Raw genomic sequence first — 14,242 nt, 5'->3', positions numbered from 1 at the left:
TGAAGTTTTCCTTTGTCTTTGTGAACTTCTGTTCGCACCATTCCCGTTCCTCGACGTTGGTGCATTCACGAAATGACTCCTACCATTCTACCAAATGCCACGTACCTAGAGCTAAGATATGTTACACATAATTGGAGGGCGGGGGGGGGGGGATGGTACGTAGTCATGTGTAGCGGAAAACGATAAATAATATCGTTACCGGACGCGTAATGCCAACCGAGGGGCTGGACAAAGTCGAATTAACGATGACAAAAAAATAAAAAATAAAAAATCGCCGCTAACGGAACGCGGTGGGCTGGAAGAGGCATCCGTAACGCGCGGCCTTGCGCACCAGCGCGCGCGCACAACACGCGCTCCAACGTGTATCGAGGTTCTCCACTCGTATCGCCTCCCCCCCCTCCCCTCCTTCGTCTACACTTCCTTTACTGTTGTTATCTCGGCGCGCAGCGAAGCAGCACAGCTGGCATCCGCTACCCGCAGGAGGCGAACGTTCGCCCGGCCGGAAACTCGGCGCAGGGGATGTCGTCTGGTGGTCGGGGTGGGAAAGGTACAATAGTTTACCACGTACCAAGTACGTGTTAAAAATACAAACGACAACAAAATGTTTGCTATGGAACCGCAAAAAAAACTAGCACAACAATTGTTTTTTATTCCTGAAAAGACATTGAAAATTTTATAGAAAAAAAAAATTAAAATATTGTAGGATGACTTAAACCAAAATATAAATCTGTGCTATATTTTAGTGGTTGTATACAATATGGTGCACATTTTATTTTATAACTATATTATTTTTACAGTTTCATATAATCATTGTTAAGATTTTATTGTGAGTACAGTGTAATTTTATATTTTGTATTCTGTATAATCTATCTTTGGTATGTACCGTACCCCAAAAATGGGGTCAAACTAAGTGTTAAAAGAAAACAAGAAAGACTGTAAGGTTGTTGGATGTTCATTCATCATGGAAGCTTATTGCATGCTCGGGTCATTCACGTTGAAAAAAATGCTAAACACCGGCTTTGTAGCTGATTTTCAACAAGGAATTTAATTAAAATGCTGCCGATCTTGTTAACATTCATACCGTTAATACTATAAAGTTTCCCTTAGTATTTTTGAACTTTTGTTTGCACCATCCACCACAGATGGTTGTTAAACATTTCTGTTCCGTGCAACTTTCGTTCTATTCATGAAATTACTCCTACCAAATGTTGTATAATGAGAGCCAAGATGTTACACAAAAAAATAATACTTCATTGTTAAAATACATGTGTTTGTGGCTGATCAATTGAGATTCTGAAGCCTCCTCCTCACACTCAATGTTTTATTTTATTTTTATTTTATTTTAAAAGAAACAAAACTGGAATATAAATAGTACTTTCTGGACTCAGTGTTTGGACTTGACATTTTCTCACGTCTGACCCCCTCAACATTGTGCGGCTTCATTATTGTAAAATTCTTTGAATCATCCATATGTTTTTCAGAACAGTAGCCAGTGTTGACTGTGAAAATATGTTGAACATTGTTGCAGGCGTGATTCCGCACTTGCAGACCTAGCTGTGAAGCCAATCACTCAGTTCCCGGTCACGCTTGATGATGAGGTAAAAAATATTACATTTAATTTTCCACTTAGCATTTTCATAAAGTATAAACATCCTATAACATGTGTGTCTTCTCAATGTTGCAGACACCTGAAGAAAAGTATAGCAACTTCAAAGGCCTACGAACGGTTTCTATCAAGAAGGTAAATTTGTTTACGTTCATTCTTTTTTATCTGCCTAAAATTTTATTCACAAACTTTAAGCACATTTTTACACATGCATTGCATGGCTCAGGTAGAATTAGTAGCACTTTCATAATGTTGTAAATTTTACAATAAAATTTAAAATGTATTTTTATAACATCATCTTACATATTGTTAATTTTTTAAAATATGAAGATGCATAACATTATAAAAACTAGAATTTTAATCCAGGTATACGATTTTTAACTTTTAATGGTTTTATTTTTTATTTCATTAATTTTAAAGTAGGCTCAATATTGTTTAGTTGCTTACACATTTTTATGAAGTCTGGGGTATGATATGTTCGTGCTAAACCATTTATTTGTGTTGTGTCCAATTTGCGATAGGTGACCGAAAGATTTAAACCACTACAGCGTTTTGTATTCTGGACAGCTGTTGTGGTGTGGCATATCTAAGCGAGCAGTGCCGTTTTCTGGAAGGAAGTGTTGCAGATAAGGGGGTGATAGGCCCAGCCGGGTAGCACTGCACTACACGACCTTGTAGACTGTTGCTGCTAATTGCTGCATTGTTCCTTTGTAAGAGCACTCAAGCAAAGAATTTTGTTTCCAGATCCATTTGCATGTGTGTGCTACATTGATAGATTACTTATTTTACAACTTAAAAGTAACCTCTTACTGATATTGACCAGAAAATATTTCTTGTTCCTCAAGCAAAAGTCCTTCATTATGATTATAGCACATGTCCAGTTAGATCCCTGAGATGTGTACTGCCGATAACAAGTTTTGTGACTCTAAAATTAAAGTAATCAAACCTTTTTTTTAATGACCTTGCACTAGTATCGACAATATTCAGTAAAACATTGGTATGACTATCCGTAAATCTGTACAGTCCCTTACTTTGTTTGAACCTGATAATAGTATGTTATATGTCTAACTTGATGTGTTGTATTCCGTAGTTTTTGTTGAAAACTCTGCCCATCTCGTATGTGATATTGCTCATTGTATCCAGTAATAACACCCTTCTGCACTGTCCTTTTTAACTTCTATCGTTAACCACTGGTCGTCCAACTTTGTTTCTCTTATTTGTTTTCCACAGCCAAGTATGGTGGAGGTAGCTTCGAGTCCCACACAGCAGGTACGATACACCACGCTTTGCATGGGGTAAAATCGTCATGTTTCTGTCAGTCTCCCGTATACTTCAAACACTGTGTCCTGCAGAGGAAACTTTTGAGCACAAGTTCATGGCCCGTAATTCTTGTATAAGCCCGGTTCTTCCAGGAAATAAACCAACAAAAAATAACCCCTTAATTTAAATGAAAATTCATGATAGGCCTGCAGTTTTGTTTCAAATTGTTAGCTTAAAACTTAAACTTTTTAACTATAATTTTTAATCACTATGTATGGGATAATTTATGTTAGCAGTATTCATGAATATATCAAGAGAAATGAATGTAGTACTTCGGCTCGTTCGAATGACCACAAGTTTTCGTGCGTTGAGTTGATTCCAACACATTGGGAATTTGAAACTGTCTTGACTTTGGAGGTTGAGGTGCATCACAGTGGTAGTGTATACCAGCGTTTTACCTCTGCATTGCAGCAGGCATCTTCAGGGTTGAGAATCAACTGAGAGTGAATATATACGTACTTGCCAGAGTCTTTTTCAGGTGGCCAAGAATGCCTCTCGTGAGAAGCAAGTATGTACACACAATTGAAAAAAAGGTTCCAGTGTATAAACAGAGATTATCACTTAGATATAGCAAAATATTCACCCATTAGCTTACTACCCATCACTGCAAAAACATTTTTAAAAAAGGTCTTTAAGTTATATTATATCATCGTAACAGTAATCAGTATGGCTTTAATATAAACAAATCCACAATAAATGCAATACACAACATAGGTATTCACTCGTATAACACCAGGAATTATAGGAAATTAAAGACAGCAGATTACTACACTAGTTAATTTGAAAGAAAAAAATTTCTATTTCAAGTTGTTACCATAAAATATTACAAAAACGAATCGCTCACCTGCCAAAATACAAAAATATAATAATGTAAGTTCTATTACACCTTTCCTAATAACTGAAGGAATTATTTAACCTAATAAATAGGGAAAATATTTTATGGTCTTATTTTTATATATTTTCTTAATTCATGAAATTAGTTTTTTATTTAACAAATATGAAAATAAATATTCATCAATTTATATTTCAACAAAAATAGTCACATTTTGACTGATACATGATGCACTTTTACAATTAAATGATTTTAATTAAGCATGTCTCGGACAGACTATTTAGAAAAATAAAAACAAATTTTTAAAACTCTTTTACTGTGTACTCAAATTTACTTTATGTGACTTAAGACTTAAATTATATATACCATTCTTATGCACACATTGTTTCCTGAAATGTATTTTTTACAAGTTTGTATTTTATAATGTCGACAAGTTTCTTCTTAAACTTGTATTTAAAATTTATACTATAGTAATGTTCATATATACTATTTGTATATAAATATGTATGCATTCATTGACATGTTCAAAATGCTAGAGCACTCAACTTCATGTGGGATTCAAAGAACCAAAACATTAAACAAATAAATAAAACACAGCCTCTGAGACACAGCTCAACCTTGATAGCCAAGATATTTAATAATTCAGTCTACATTAACAATTCCTTTCCTTGCAAATAGCATCTTTAATTCCCATAAACTGATTAAAAATAACATCTTATGTAATTTATTCTCAATTATTATGGTTACAAAGTGCAAATAGATATAGATGCAGTTACTCTAGAAAATCATTTTAAGAATTGTGTTTTCTTGCACCTTTTTGTTTAGTATGCTATAGCCTACATAAACTATCTGAACCTTTGATTTTTAGTATGATTTATTAAAAAAATATTTATTTAGTCCTACCATTTAAACTTAATTGCTTTCGATAAGGAATAAATCATTTTAAGACATTTCACTGAGAAAAAAACATATTGCAGTTTGTAAATTTACTGACATTAAAAAAAGGGCTTTATATTTAAATATTGAGCAATTTATATACCATTAATTTTTTTTATTAAACAAAAAAAAAATTCAATTTAAGCCTCGCATAAAAAATAATTCTGAATAATTAACGTAGATGCAATGCAACTGTGGATTAGTTTCTTAAATTACATAATTTTTCTACTTGGGCATGTTATATTATAATATATCACTTTGATTATATTGGATATAAATTTTTTAAACAACAAATTTAAAACTTAAAATATATATAATATTAAAACTGTTTTATTTAAACACCTCATTCACTAATATTTTACCTCTGTTATGTAAAATAACTGCATGGCTGTATATAGCCTATTCTGTGTTGTTTATTTAACAAATCAACATCATAATATCAACGTATCTGCATGCTCATTTCTGTGTATATTATTGGCAAACTTTGCAAGACTGACGTAATTGCGTTAGTAATTGTTCACTCTTCTGTGGGTTAGCATGCGTTGTTGAGGGATAACTAATCTTTGTCTCTTAATCAAAACTAATGTCTGCTCGTTCGTGCTTCTGCCATGAATTTATTTAATTCTTATAGTTTGTGATAATGTTGTCACAGTCAACTGTTATTTTGCATATGCTTAAACGATGAAACTAGCATTACACACAAGTTATTTGCTTCCTTTCATTTTGTGGAACTTTGCCATGTGTTACTCTAGATTATATCTCGGGAAACTAATTTTAAACAGCTTTAGTTAATAGCATCCCAAGAAATAAAAATTTACATTACATAACGTGCAACTTACATATTTCAATACTTATCTGCCTTTGACTATGTGGTATAAATTCTGGTAATTTCCTTTTATCCTTGATAATTATACTTCATTAAGGTTCAGCTATACACACATTACAATAATTGTGATATATTTATTTTTAGTGGAAAATGTACAACTATAAGCTAGCTTCTTGGGCATTTATTTAGGGTCAGTTAGAATGATATATTATGAACTGTTAATTAGCAAAAGTAGAAAGGTTATTTTTTTCTGGTTACCTGCCTATTGTATAAAAATTTCCATTACTTATCGTGCGATCTTATGTGCGAGTGCTATCTTAATTCTGTGCTGTGATGATATCAATAGTGTTAGATTAACATTATGTGTAATATTTTGTAATAATTCCATAAACAATAAATTTGTTATTTTCATCTTATTGGGGTAAACCATAAACCCAAGCATTGAAACTCAACCAAGACCTCACTGGTGACTGTGGCCGGGAAACCCTTGCGATTTTGCTTCCCCCTTCCCCCCAATCCTTATCCTTGTCCCACCCTTTCGACGGTCCTGTTCGTTGGCACCTGACAATATTATTTTCTATTTAATATTTTTTTTTGTGTAATGGATAGAAGAAATATGTCATTGAGTTTTAAATGGCATGAAATGGGTAATTGGTGGTAATAAACTCTGTGGAGAGAGATAAGGGAAATAATAAAAAAAAAATCACTGACCTCAAGTAATGAGTTTTGATGTAATCACCTTTCGTAAATCTCGTAAAATTAAATCTAACCTAGTTTTCAGTATGTTGGTTCCCTTGTTGATGCTAGTATCCTGGTTGCAAACCCTCTGATTTAGTAAAAATACAGTTGTTAATTTAAAACATTTAGTGACCTATAGGAGATAGAGAAGCTTATGTAGTAGGGAACTAGACAGTATGTGATAGTGGTTACCTATGTCTTTTTTAACTATTCATTTATTATCTGCCTTTTATTAACATCTTCCAGCCAATAGGCTGGAAAGCAGCAATGAGGATAGCCCAGTTACTCGATAAAGTGTAGAATAGTGCTCAAAACCTTTACACCGAAATAGCTTTGTATTTGGGTGCTATGGACCCAATGCCACCATATAGTCTTCTGTAGGTTGTCTGAAAAGATTATTTGACACTATTTTCAAACCTTAGTATTAATTTTATGGTGGTAAATTTAAAACAATTTTTTTAATGGGGTTTGGACTGAAACTGTAGATATTTAAGTATACTTTTTTTTGATGCTTTTATTTCTGTCTCTGGCTATATCTTGACCAATTTTTTAAGGTTTTAATGGAAACATTTTTACCCACGACAGAATGGCGAAGGAGTATGCATTTAGGGTGAGAGGTTATTTGTGTGTGAAAAAAATGAATGTTCCCATTTATCTCCAAAAAATGTTTGATCAATTTAGATTATGTTTTCTGCAAAAGGTTTGTGATTCATTGGTATTGGTTCTTAGATAGGTGTTGTGGTGTTAACTTGCCAGAGTGCACTGTAATAAACATTTTTCTTCTTGCTTCTGTGAATTAACTGCTGAGGGTCTGATGATAGAGCAGAAGAACATCTTCGGAAACTTTGTGGAAGCACTTAGCTAGTAAACAATGTTTGAGCTCTTCTTTTTTCATAAAAATAAAATAATAAATAAAATAACTAAAAATTTTAATTTAATTAAAAATGAATAAAAAATATCCAAATAATCTAGACTACACATAACTTGAATAACTTGTATGGTTTCCCATGCAAAGCAACCACATGAAACGCATTTCCGTATAAATGTTTGGTACCATAAATTTTCACCCCTGCATGCGTTAATATGGCATTGGAATTCCTTTTTTGAATAGTAAACTTGTACAAAGTCTTGTTGAGCATTTGAAATTCATTATTTGAAACCTCTTATTTTGTGACTCACTATATTTAATAGTTACCTATAAAAAACTAAATTTTCCATCCTCCGTTAGTAATAAGCAACTAACGGTTGTGAACAAACAAAGGAAAACAAGCTAAAAAATATGAGTTAAGAGATGTTATGTTCTGTTTATAAACTAAAATATATGTGCATTTGCATTGCATGCTTTTCTTAGAATGTGTTTTGTTGGGTAATCTAGTAAAGTTATGAAAATGTTTAACAAAATGTGTTTTTCCTGTATCAGTTCGGAATCTGTGAATCAGCAACAGTTGTATCAGAATATCAGCAAAATTTTGTGAATTGGTACATCTATATTATTAATTGTTATTACGTTGTACATACAATTATTTATTTTTACATGAAAATATAAAACAGTGGTATGAGGGTAAAATGTTGAGGTATAATATTTTGTAAGACACAAAACATATAGGACAGACAAATAGACATATATTTGGACATTAACGTAGGAATTCTCTAAAAAGTTTAAAATAAAAAGCAAAAAAATATTTTTTTTTAAAAAAACCCACACTTTATGCAAAGGTTTTAATCAAAAAAGGATTAAATAAAACTTTTGAAAAACCCTGACTTAAAGGAAGTAAGTAACGAAAGATAAAATAAAAAGCATTTTAAGAAGGGTTTATTTGTCACAAAGTCTGTCATATAAACAACTAATTATGACCTTTTCTTAGTGCCTTCCTACCTTTATGTATCTATTTGTTTCTTGTAGAGATAGACACAGCAATAATATCAAATATAGTTACTACACATATTCACCTACCTATTAATATAATGACAAATCCAAGAAAATTATTCAGGGCTGCTATTCCCTGCCCTGAAATGAACTCAAATTTTGCAGTTTTATGAGTTTGTGACTATTTGAGATTGCATTGGGTAATTAAACAAATGTAGTCTTTAATTGATATAAATTGCTGCATCTCTACGAGACACACAATACCTTTTCTATGCTGCTATATTTTAATTGAGATTGGGAACAGAGATGGCAATGGCAAAGTTACGCTGAGGGAAATTCAACTGGTTTGTGTGAGGACCAGGACGCCGTGTGGCCTGGCCTAGAAGCTAAGTCACGTCATTAGATTTGAAATGTCCTCTAGGACTTAAGTTAATTAAACAGTCCACCATCTGGGGTACGATGGCGGATGTTGAGACCAGTTGGAACAAAACGGTGAAGTGTGGTCTAAGGCAGGAAGCAGTTGAACTGCCGTCAGGCCGTTTATATTTACGAGATTAAACGGATAACACAACAGAACCTCTCGAGCACTGAATAATAAGTTACAATTAGTTATTAAGTAGGAATAACATTTACTTATATTAGTAATTATTTATTAAGATCAAAAATAAACTGCCCGTGAATGGGTGCATTCACAAAGTGTTTGCGCACTGCACTGCTCCCTCGTTATTTCAGCTGAAAGAAAACAAGGTACCTGGTGGATTAAAAAATACATGTAAAATTACGAATTACATAAGTTAAAATATTATATTAAGGGTGCATTGCATAGACTCTACTCACCTCTTACGGGGTGGACAAGCACACACACACACAGTTGGCAGGAGGTTTAAATAGAAGGTGAGGGTGGGGGGGAGAAGGGGCCCCGAAGTGGGGCGAAGCACATTAGGCTTAGGGAGGGCGTAAACTGGGCGACATCACATGTTTCCATATATTGGCAGAGTTTTTTTAACAGTCTATTTGTAAAGTTTTGCAATTTTCTTACAAAGGTAATAAATTTGGTTCTTTGATTCTGATTATAATTGATTTTGTTTTAATTAAAAGTGCAGTTAATATTTTTTTTTTACTTCTTTCAGAAGCTTATTGGAAATAATGAACATAGAACAGTTTATATTTTTTTGTATGTATAGTTTTCTTTAAGAAATTTGTAATGATTATAATTTTTACCACTTCTAAAGAAACTTTACTGAGTTTTGTGGGTAACATTTTAAATAAGTTTTTGTTTATAATTTAAAATAATAGTAGTTTTTTAAGTGTTCATTTGTGAGTAGGGTCTTTTTTTTTCTTTCACTTTTTACGTATTTTGTGTTCACCAATAAAGCTTTTGAAATAATTCTTGCATGTTTTGCCTTCAATGTGCCATCATTTATTAGCCTTAAATATTTTCTTGTTTTTAAAATGTTGTTGTTTAGAGTGGTTTTTGCTTTTTGATAAGTATCTTACATCTCAAGGTCGGTCTTAGGTAGTTAGTACATAGTGATTATTAAATTTTGCATCAAACAAGTAACTAAGATTACATATTTAATTGGGAGATTACAACATTTCATAGTTGTGCAACTGTTTCTATTATCTAGCCATTGTTTAAGTGGATTGAAGTATGATACTAGAACACATATTTTTTGGACAAATATTACTATTCTGTTGATAATAATTTATAATTAATTTAGTTCTAAATGTGTTTTTTTTTGTACTTTTTTTGCTGCAATGAAGTAAAAAAAAGCATTACATTTCCAAAAATAATATGTGAAGCTTGGAATGTCATTAACTAGGAATTAGGAATAAGTTAGAAAATATTATGGTATGATTTTCAATATTTAACCATGATACTGCAGTTCAGGCAAAAAAAAAAAAAAATCTGATTAATTAAGCAAATCATAAGTATTTTGGAAGTATAGTTTACACCATAGATTTACAGGCTGTAAGAAATTAACACTTTGCATAAAAATTAACAAGTGAAACTTATTTCAGTTTTGTTAAAAAGAATTTAGATAATCTCTTTGTTTGAGAATGATAATAGGTATTCATATAAAATACAATAATTCCTGTTAAGAAGTTTCTTAAGGTGCTTAGAAATTTAAACTTTTTAACAGAGAAAATGTATTAAAAGAGTAAACTGTAGATATACAATAAAAACAATTTGTATTAATAGGTCAAATGCTAATTTTATAGATTAATTATACAGGAAATTTTCTGAGGTGGGAGTTTTTTAAGAGAGTTTTACTGTACCTGTTTACTAATTTGAAAGTGCGATTCGGGAAAGTGTAGTAGTGCACAAGACAAGAAATTGATTTAAATGATGGTGTTGAAAATCTGTTCTCTCTTAATGAAAAAAAAAAAAAGGACATACCTAATCTGTCAGCACAGTAAATGAATCACATACAGTCCATTAAGTTTCTCATGACATCAGCCAATGGGAAAACAAATATTGGGGAATTCATATTTTATCCTGACAACAAATGAGTCTGCGAAGTTTCCTAGTCTTTATATTTTGTCAAGATGTTTTCCATCAAGACCCTTGGAAGAAGGTATCCATCCATTTCAGTTCATAATTTATTATTTTTGAAAATTCTGCGCTAAACAATTTTAAGATGGTGTGATTGGCTATTTTAGTGTTTTCACTGTCGAATGGAAAGAGCAGAGGTGAAGGTAAGGGAATGGACAGCATGATAAGCTGTGTGAGGTTCGGAATGACCTGTAGCGTTTGGATTGGGGGGGGGGGGGGGTGACGGGGGAGGGGTCTGCAAGTGTCGGAGTGTTGCCCTCGTAGTGAGTTACTGTTGTTTGTTCTGTTGTTTTGCAGGGTGCACAGGGGCTGGGTATCATGATAATTGAGGGAAAACATGCGGAGGTCGGTCAAGGTATCTTTATATCGGACATCCAAGAGGGCAGTGCAGCGGAACAGGTACCTACGGCTCGGCTCTCCGCTTGCATGGCTTTGCGCTCCAATTTTTGTATTTTTGTTTTTGCTGCATGGCCTTAAAGTAGCTTCTGTTCACTGCACATTGCCGGTGCCTCTTTTTTTCTCAGCTTAATGCTTAGTGTTATTACAGCTTCTTCAATTTTTTTTCATGGGTATGCAAGTGGAGAGAAAGAAGCCTGTTGCATACAGGCGTACCTGCAGTCTGGACGATGGTTGGTATGGATATTAGAAGCTAAATAGTGCACAAATTATAGTGTATTGTAGACAGTGTGTGACTAAAAGGATCACAAATCATAGTATTAACTGCTAAGTTGTTGACTTTTCCTTAGAGAATGTGAGCAACATAGTTTAGCTCTAGAATAGAAATTATGTAGGTTTAGTAAATGTGGAAACATTTTTGTTATGTATAAAAAATAAATTAAAAGATGTTAGTTCATGGTGTTAACGTTTAGTGCAGTATTTATTTTACTTATACATATTATCTGCTAACTTGGTACCATATCAGTTGTTGGGTTCAATTTTCATTTAATTCTAAAGCATTTAAGCTCTATATTTATTTATATCGCAATGGAAAAATAAAAAGGTACAGTATCATCACCACATAGTGGTATGATTTTTATTTTTTATTTTTAGATTTGTCTGTTTTAATAAAGATTTAATTTAATAATACTCTATTGCAAAAAAAAAATGTTTATTGGAACTTTAAAAATAAGCAGTAGGATAATCCCTATTTATATTGCTAATGTAATCTGTTTCACAACGTGTTTATTTTAAAACTAGATATTTAATCATAGAGGTAATGCAAAAAAAAATTTTTGAAGGTACTCTTTCTATTGCGCGAAGCATATTTTTGTCACAATGTAGTTAAAAGGTATAGTGAGACATGGCGTGGTGGTCTCATGGGAGGGGAAATGGGGCAATCCTCCACCTCCCCATTAACTGTCTTAGAACTAACAAATACTGTAGAGATAACATAAAATTGTTTTGGTCTGACTTTTTAAAGATCTCATAAATACATTAACACCTTATAGAGGACTATTATTTTTTTTAAATGTATTTTCCCATGTCCCATATCACTTGAAGGTATTCCATACCAAACAATGGCCTCTGCTCAACACACACTCCCCCCCCACATCAAGATTCAAAGCTTGTGTGTCGGACCATTTACATACACTGTACCTGCTTAAATTATATTTTCTACGTCCAGTTTCTTAGAAATATAGACCGTCATCAATAATTTTAGTGATTATAAGTTTTTCAGCTAGAAAGTTTTCTTCGTCTTGGTGATGTTAGAGTTTCAATTTTTGTTATTGTTACTCTCGTGTTGAAGGTGACAGTTATTAATTGAGTGACAGTGAGTTGAGAGTAAATGGTAAACGTGCACACAACTGAAGGAAGCAAGGGCCCTTTTGTTCTCCCGAATAAGCGGATATTTGGCATACTGCCCCGCTGTTTGGTGACATCATCTCATTTAAAACAAATATTTTTTTTTTTTTTGGAAAAGGAAAGGTTAATTTTTATTATGTTGGATTTATGTAAGTTTAAATATGAAACCAATGGCAATAATACTGAAGGCATTTGTGATCATTTACTGTGTGCTTCATTCTATTGTTTGTGGAAAGGTTATGGCCGGTAGTAATTGATTGGGCTGTACAAATCATAAACAAGGATACACACAGGAAATGCCTTATTTGGGATGGAGCATCCATGACTTAGGGGAGCCTTGGGTCACTAACTTTTGCGGAGGTCCTAACATTTCGTAGAGGGGCCTCCCCAGATAATTTGAGGATTGGAGCCCTCTAGAAAAAAAATGTTAAAAATCTGAAAATACTTTTATTCTATGCTCTTTAACTTCCTCTTTTCATTAAACCCGGCGGAGATAAGAAATTCCAAATACTTTAGGAGATATAAATTTTTTTAATTTTCATTACAATACCTGTGCATTCATGCGGCTTTCAACATTGTTTCTTGTTTACGAGTATGAATTTTTTTTTCCGCGACGTAGGTGAACGACTACATCATTTTGTACTAATGGCAAAGGAATTGTTCCCGCCTCTAACTTAGGTGACTTTTTAACGTTTCAAATTTTAATGTTTTATTTGTTATTTGGATATTGTTGCGCAAGTAATAAGTAAAAAAAAAAATTACGTGAGTTCCTACTGTTCATCCTTTGTCCCGGTTTGTTTGGTCAGGTCAGTTACATTATAAATACTTTAAAATAAACAACCATTAAAATTAATTCACATTATTTTTGATGTCCGCTTAGTTTGAAAGTATTTATAATGTAACTGACCTAACCTAATCGACCATTTTAATTAATTAGGCATTTATGAATACACGGTAAAATAAAAAAAATTGTTTCGGTCAAATGATAGCACAGGTCTTGTATTACAAAATAAGAACGGCGATATCTACTAAAGTATTTGGAATTTCTTACCTCTGCCACGTTTAATGAAAAGAGGAAGTGAAAGAGCATATAATAAAAGTATTTTCAGATTTTTAACATTTTTTTTTCCCGCAAATACCGCTACACTACATATTTACCAAAGTTTTTAAACCCACTTGTAACTTAAATTTCAACAATGGTTTTATTAATTTATCTTCAAAAAATTTTATGAGACAGTTGCATCGGTAATAAAAGGTTTGGCACGGGGCTGGACTTTGAATTTTGGGAGAGGGAGTGACTAATGATTTTGGGAGGTGTTGATTTACCTCCCAGTTTATCAAGAAGTCCAAAATTTTGAAAAGTAATAGCCCTTCAAAAGGCCTTTTTTTTACATATTTCTCTCATATTTAAAATTTGTCATCATAGCTTCGAAGTACATTACTTGTTGTTCTCTCTACTGTTCTTTTTTTAATATCTAAGGTGTGTTGGCTGTTGGGGGGGGGGGGGGGAGGGGGGTGGCAAATCTCCCATAAAGTCATAGGACTGCCTGTGCCTGGCTCTTCAGGCACTGCCATTGATATTCTGCCAGCTACATTGAAACAAATATAATTATTTGGAATAACCTTTAAATCTTGCATTTACTTAGCATCAGTTAAAAAATAATTGAATATATAGTATAAAGAGAAGGTACATTTTTGTACACCAATTTTTTTTTAACATCTCACTCAAGAAGTGTTTCTGACATGTCTACATGTGT

At 32.9% G+C, this 14,242-nt stretch overlaps 1 protein-coding gene across 3 annotated transcripts in view; it reads left to right on the top strand.

Moving 5' to 3' along the window:
• The window catches only part of LOC134541978 (multiple PDZ domain protein), a 579,762-nt gene that overhangs the window by 535,887 nt on the left and 29,633 nt on the right, over positions 1-14,242 (top strand). Inside the window, exons 14-17 of one of the 3 annotated variants that reach the window (XM_063385747.1) lie at positions 1,529-1,598; positions 1,685-1,741; positions 2,837-2,875; positions 10,980-11,081. In XM_063385747.1, coding sequence (XP_063241817.1) covers positions 1,529-1,598; positions 1,685-1,741; positions 2,837-2,875; positions 10,980-11,081 — 268 coding nt within the window. The remainder of the gene's footprint in view (positions 1-1,528; positions 1,599-1,684; positions 1,742-2,836; positions 2,876-10,979; positions 11,082-14,242) is intronic. The other 2 variants (XM_063385748.1, XM_063385749.1) reach the window with 2 other exon arrangements.

Source organism: Bacillus rossius (assembly GCF_032445375.1).
Source record: "Bacillus rossius redtenbacheri isolate Brsri chromosome 4 unlocalized genomic scaffold, Brsri_v3 Brsri_v3_scf4_2, whole genome shotgun sequence".
NCBI lineage: Eukaryota > Metazoa > Arthropoda > Insecta > Phasmatodea > Bacillidae > Bacillus > Bacillus rossius.
Note: the sequence above shows the minus strand (reverse complement) of the source record. Positions and strands in the feature narration are given on the sequence as shown.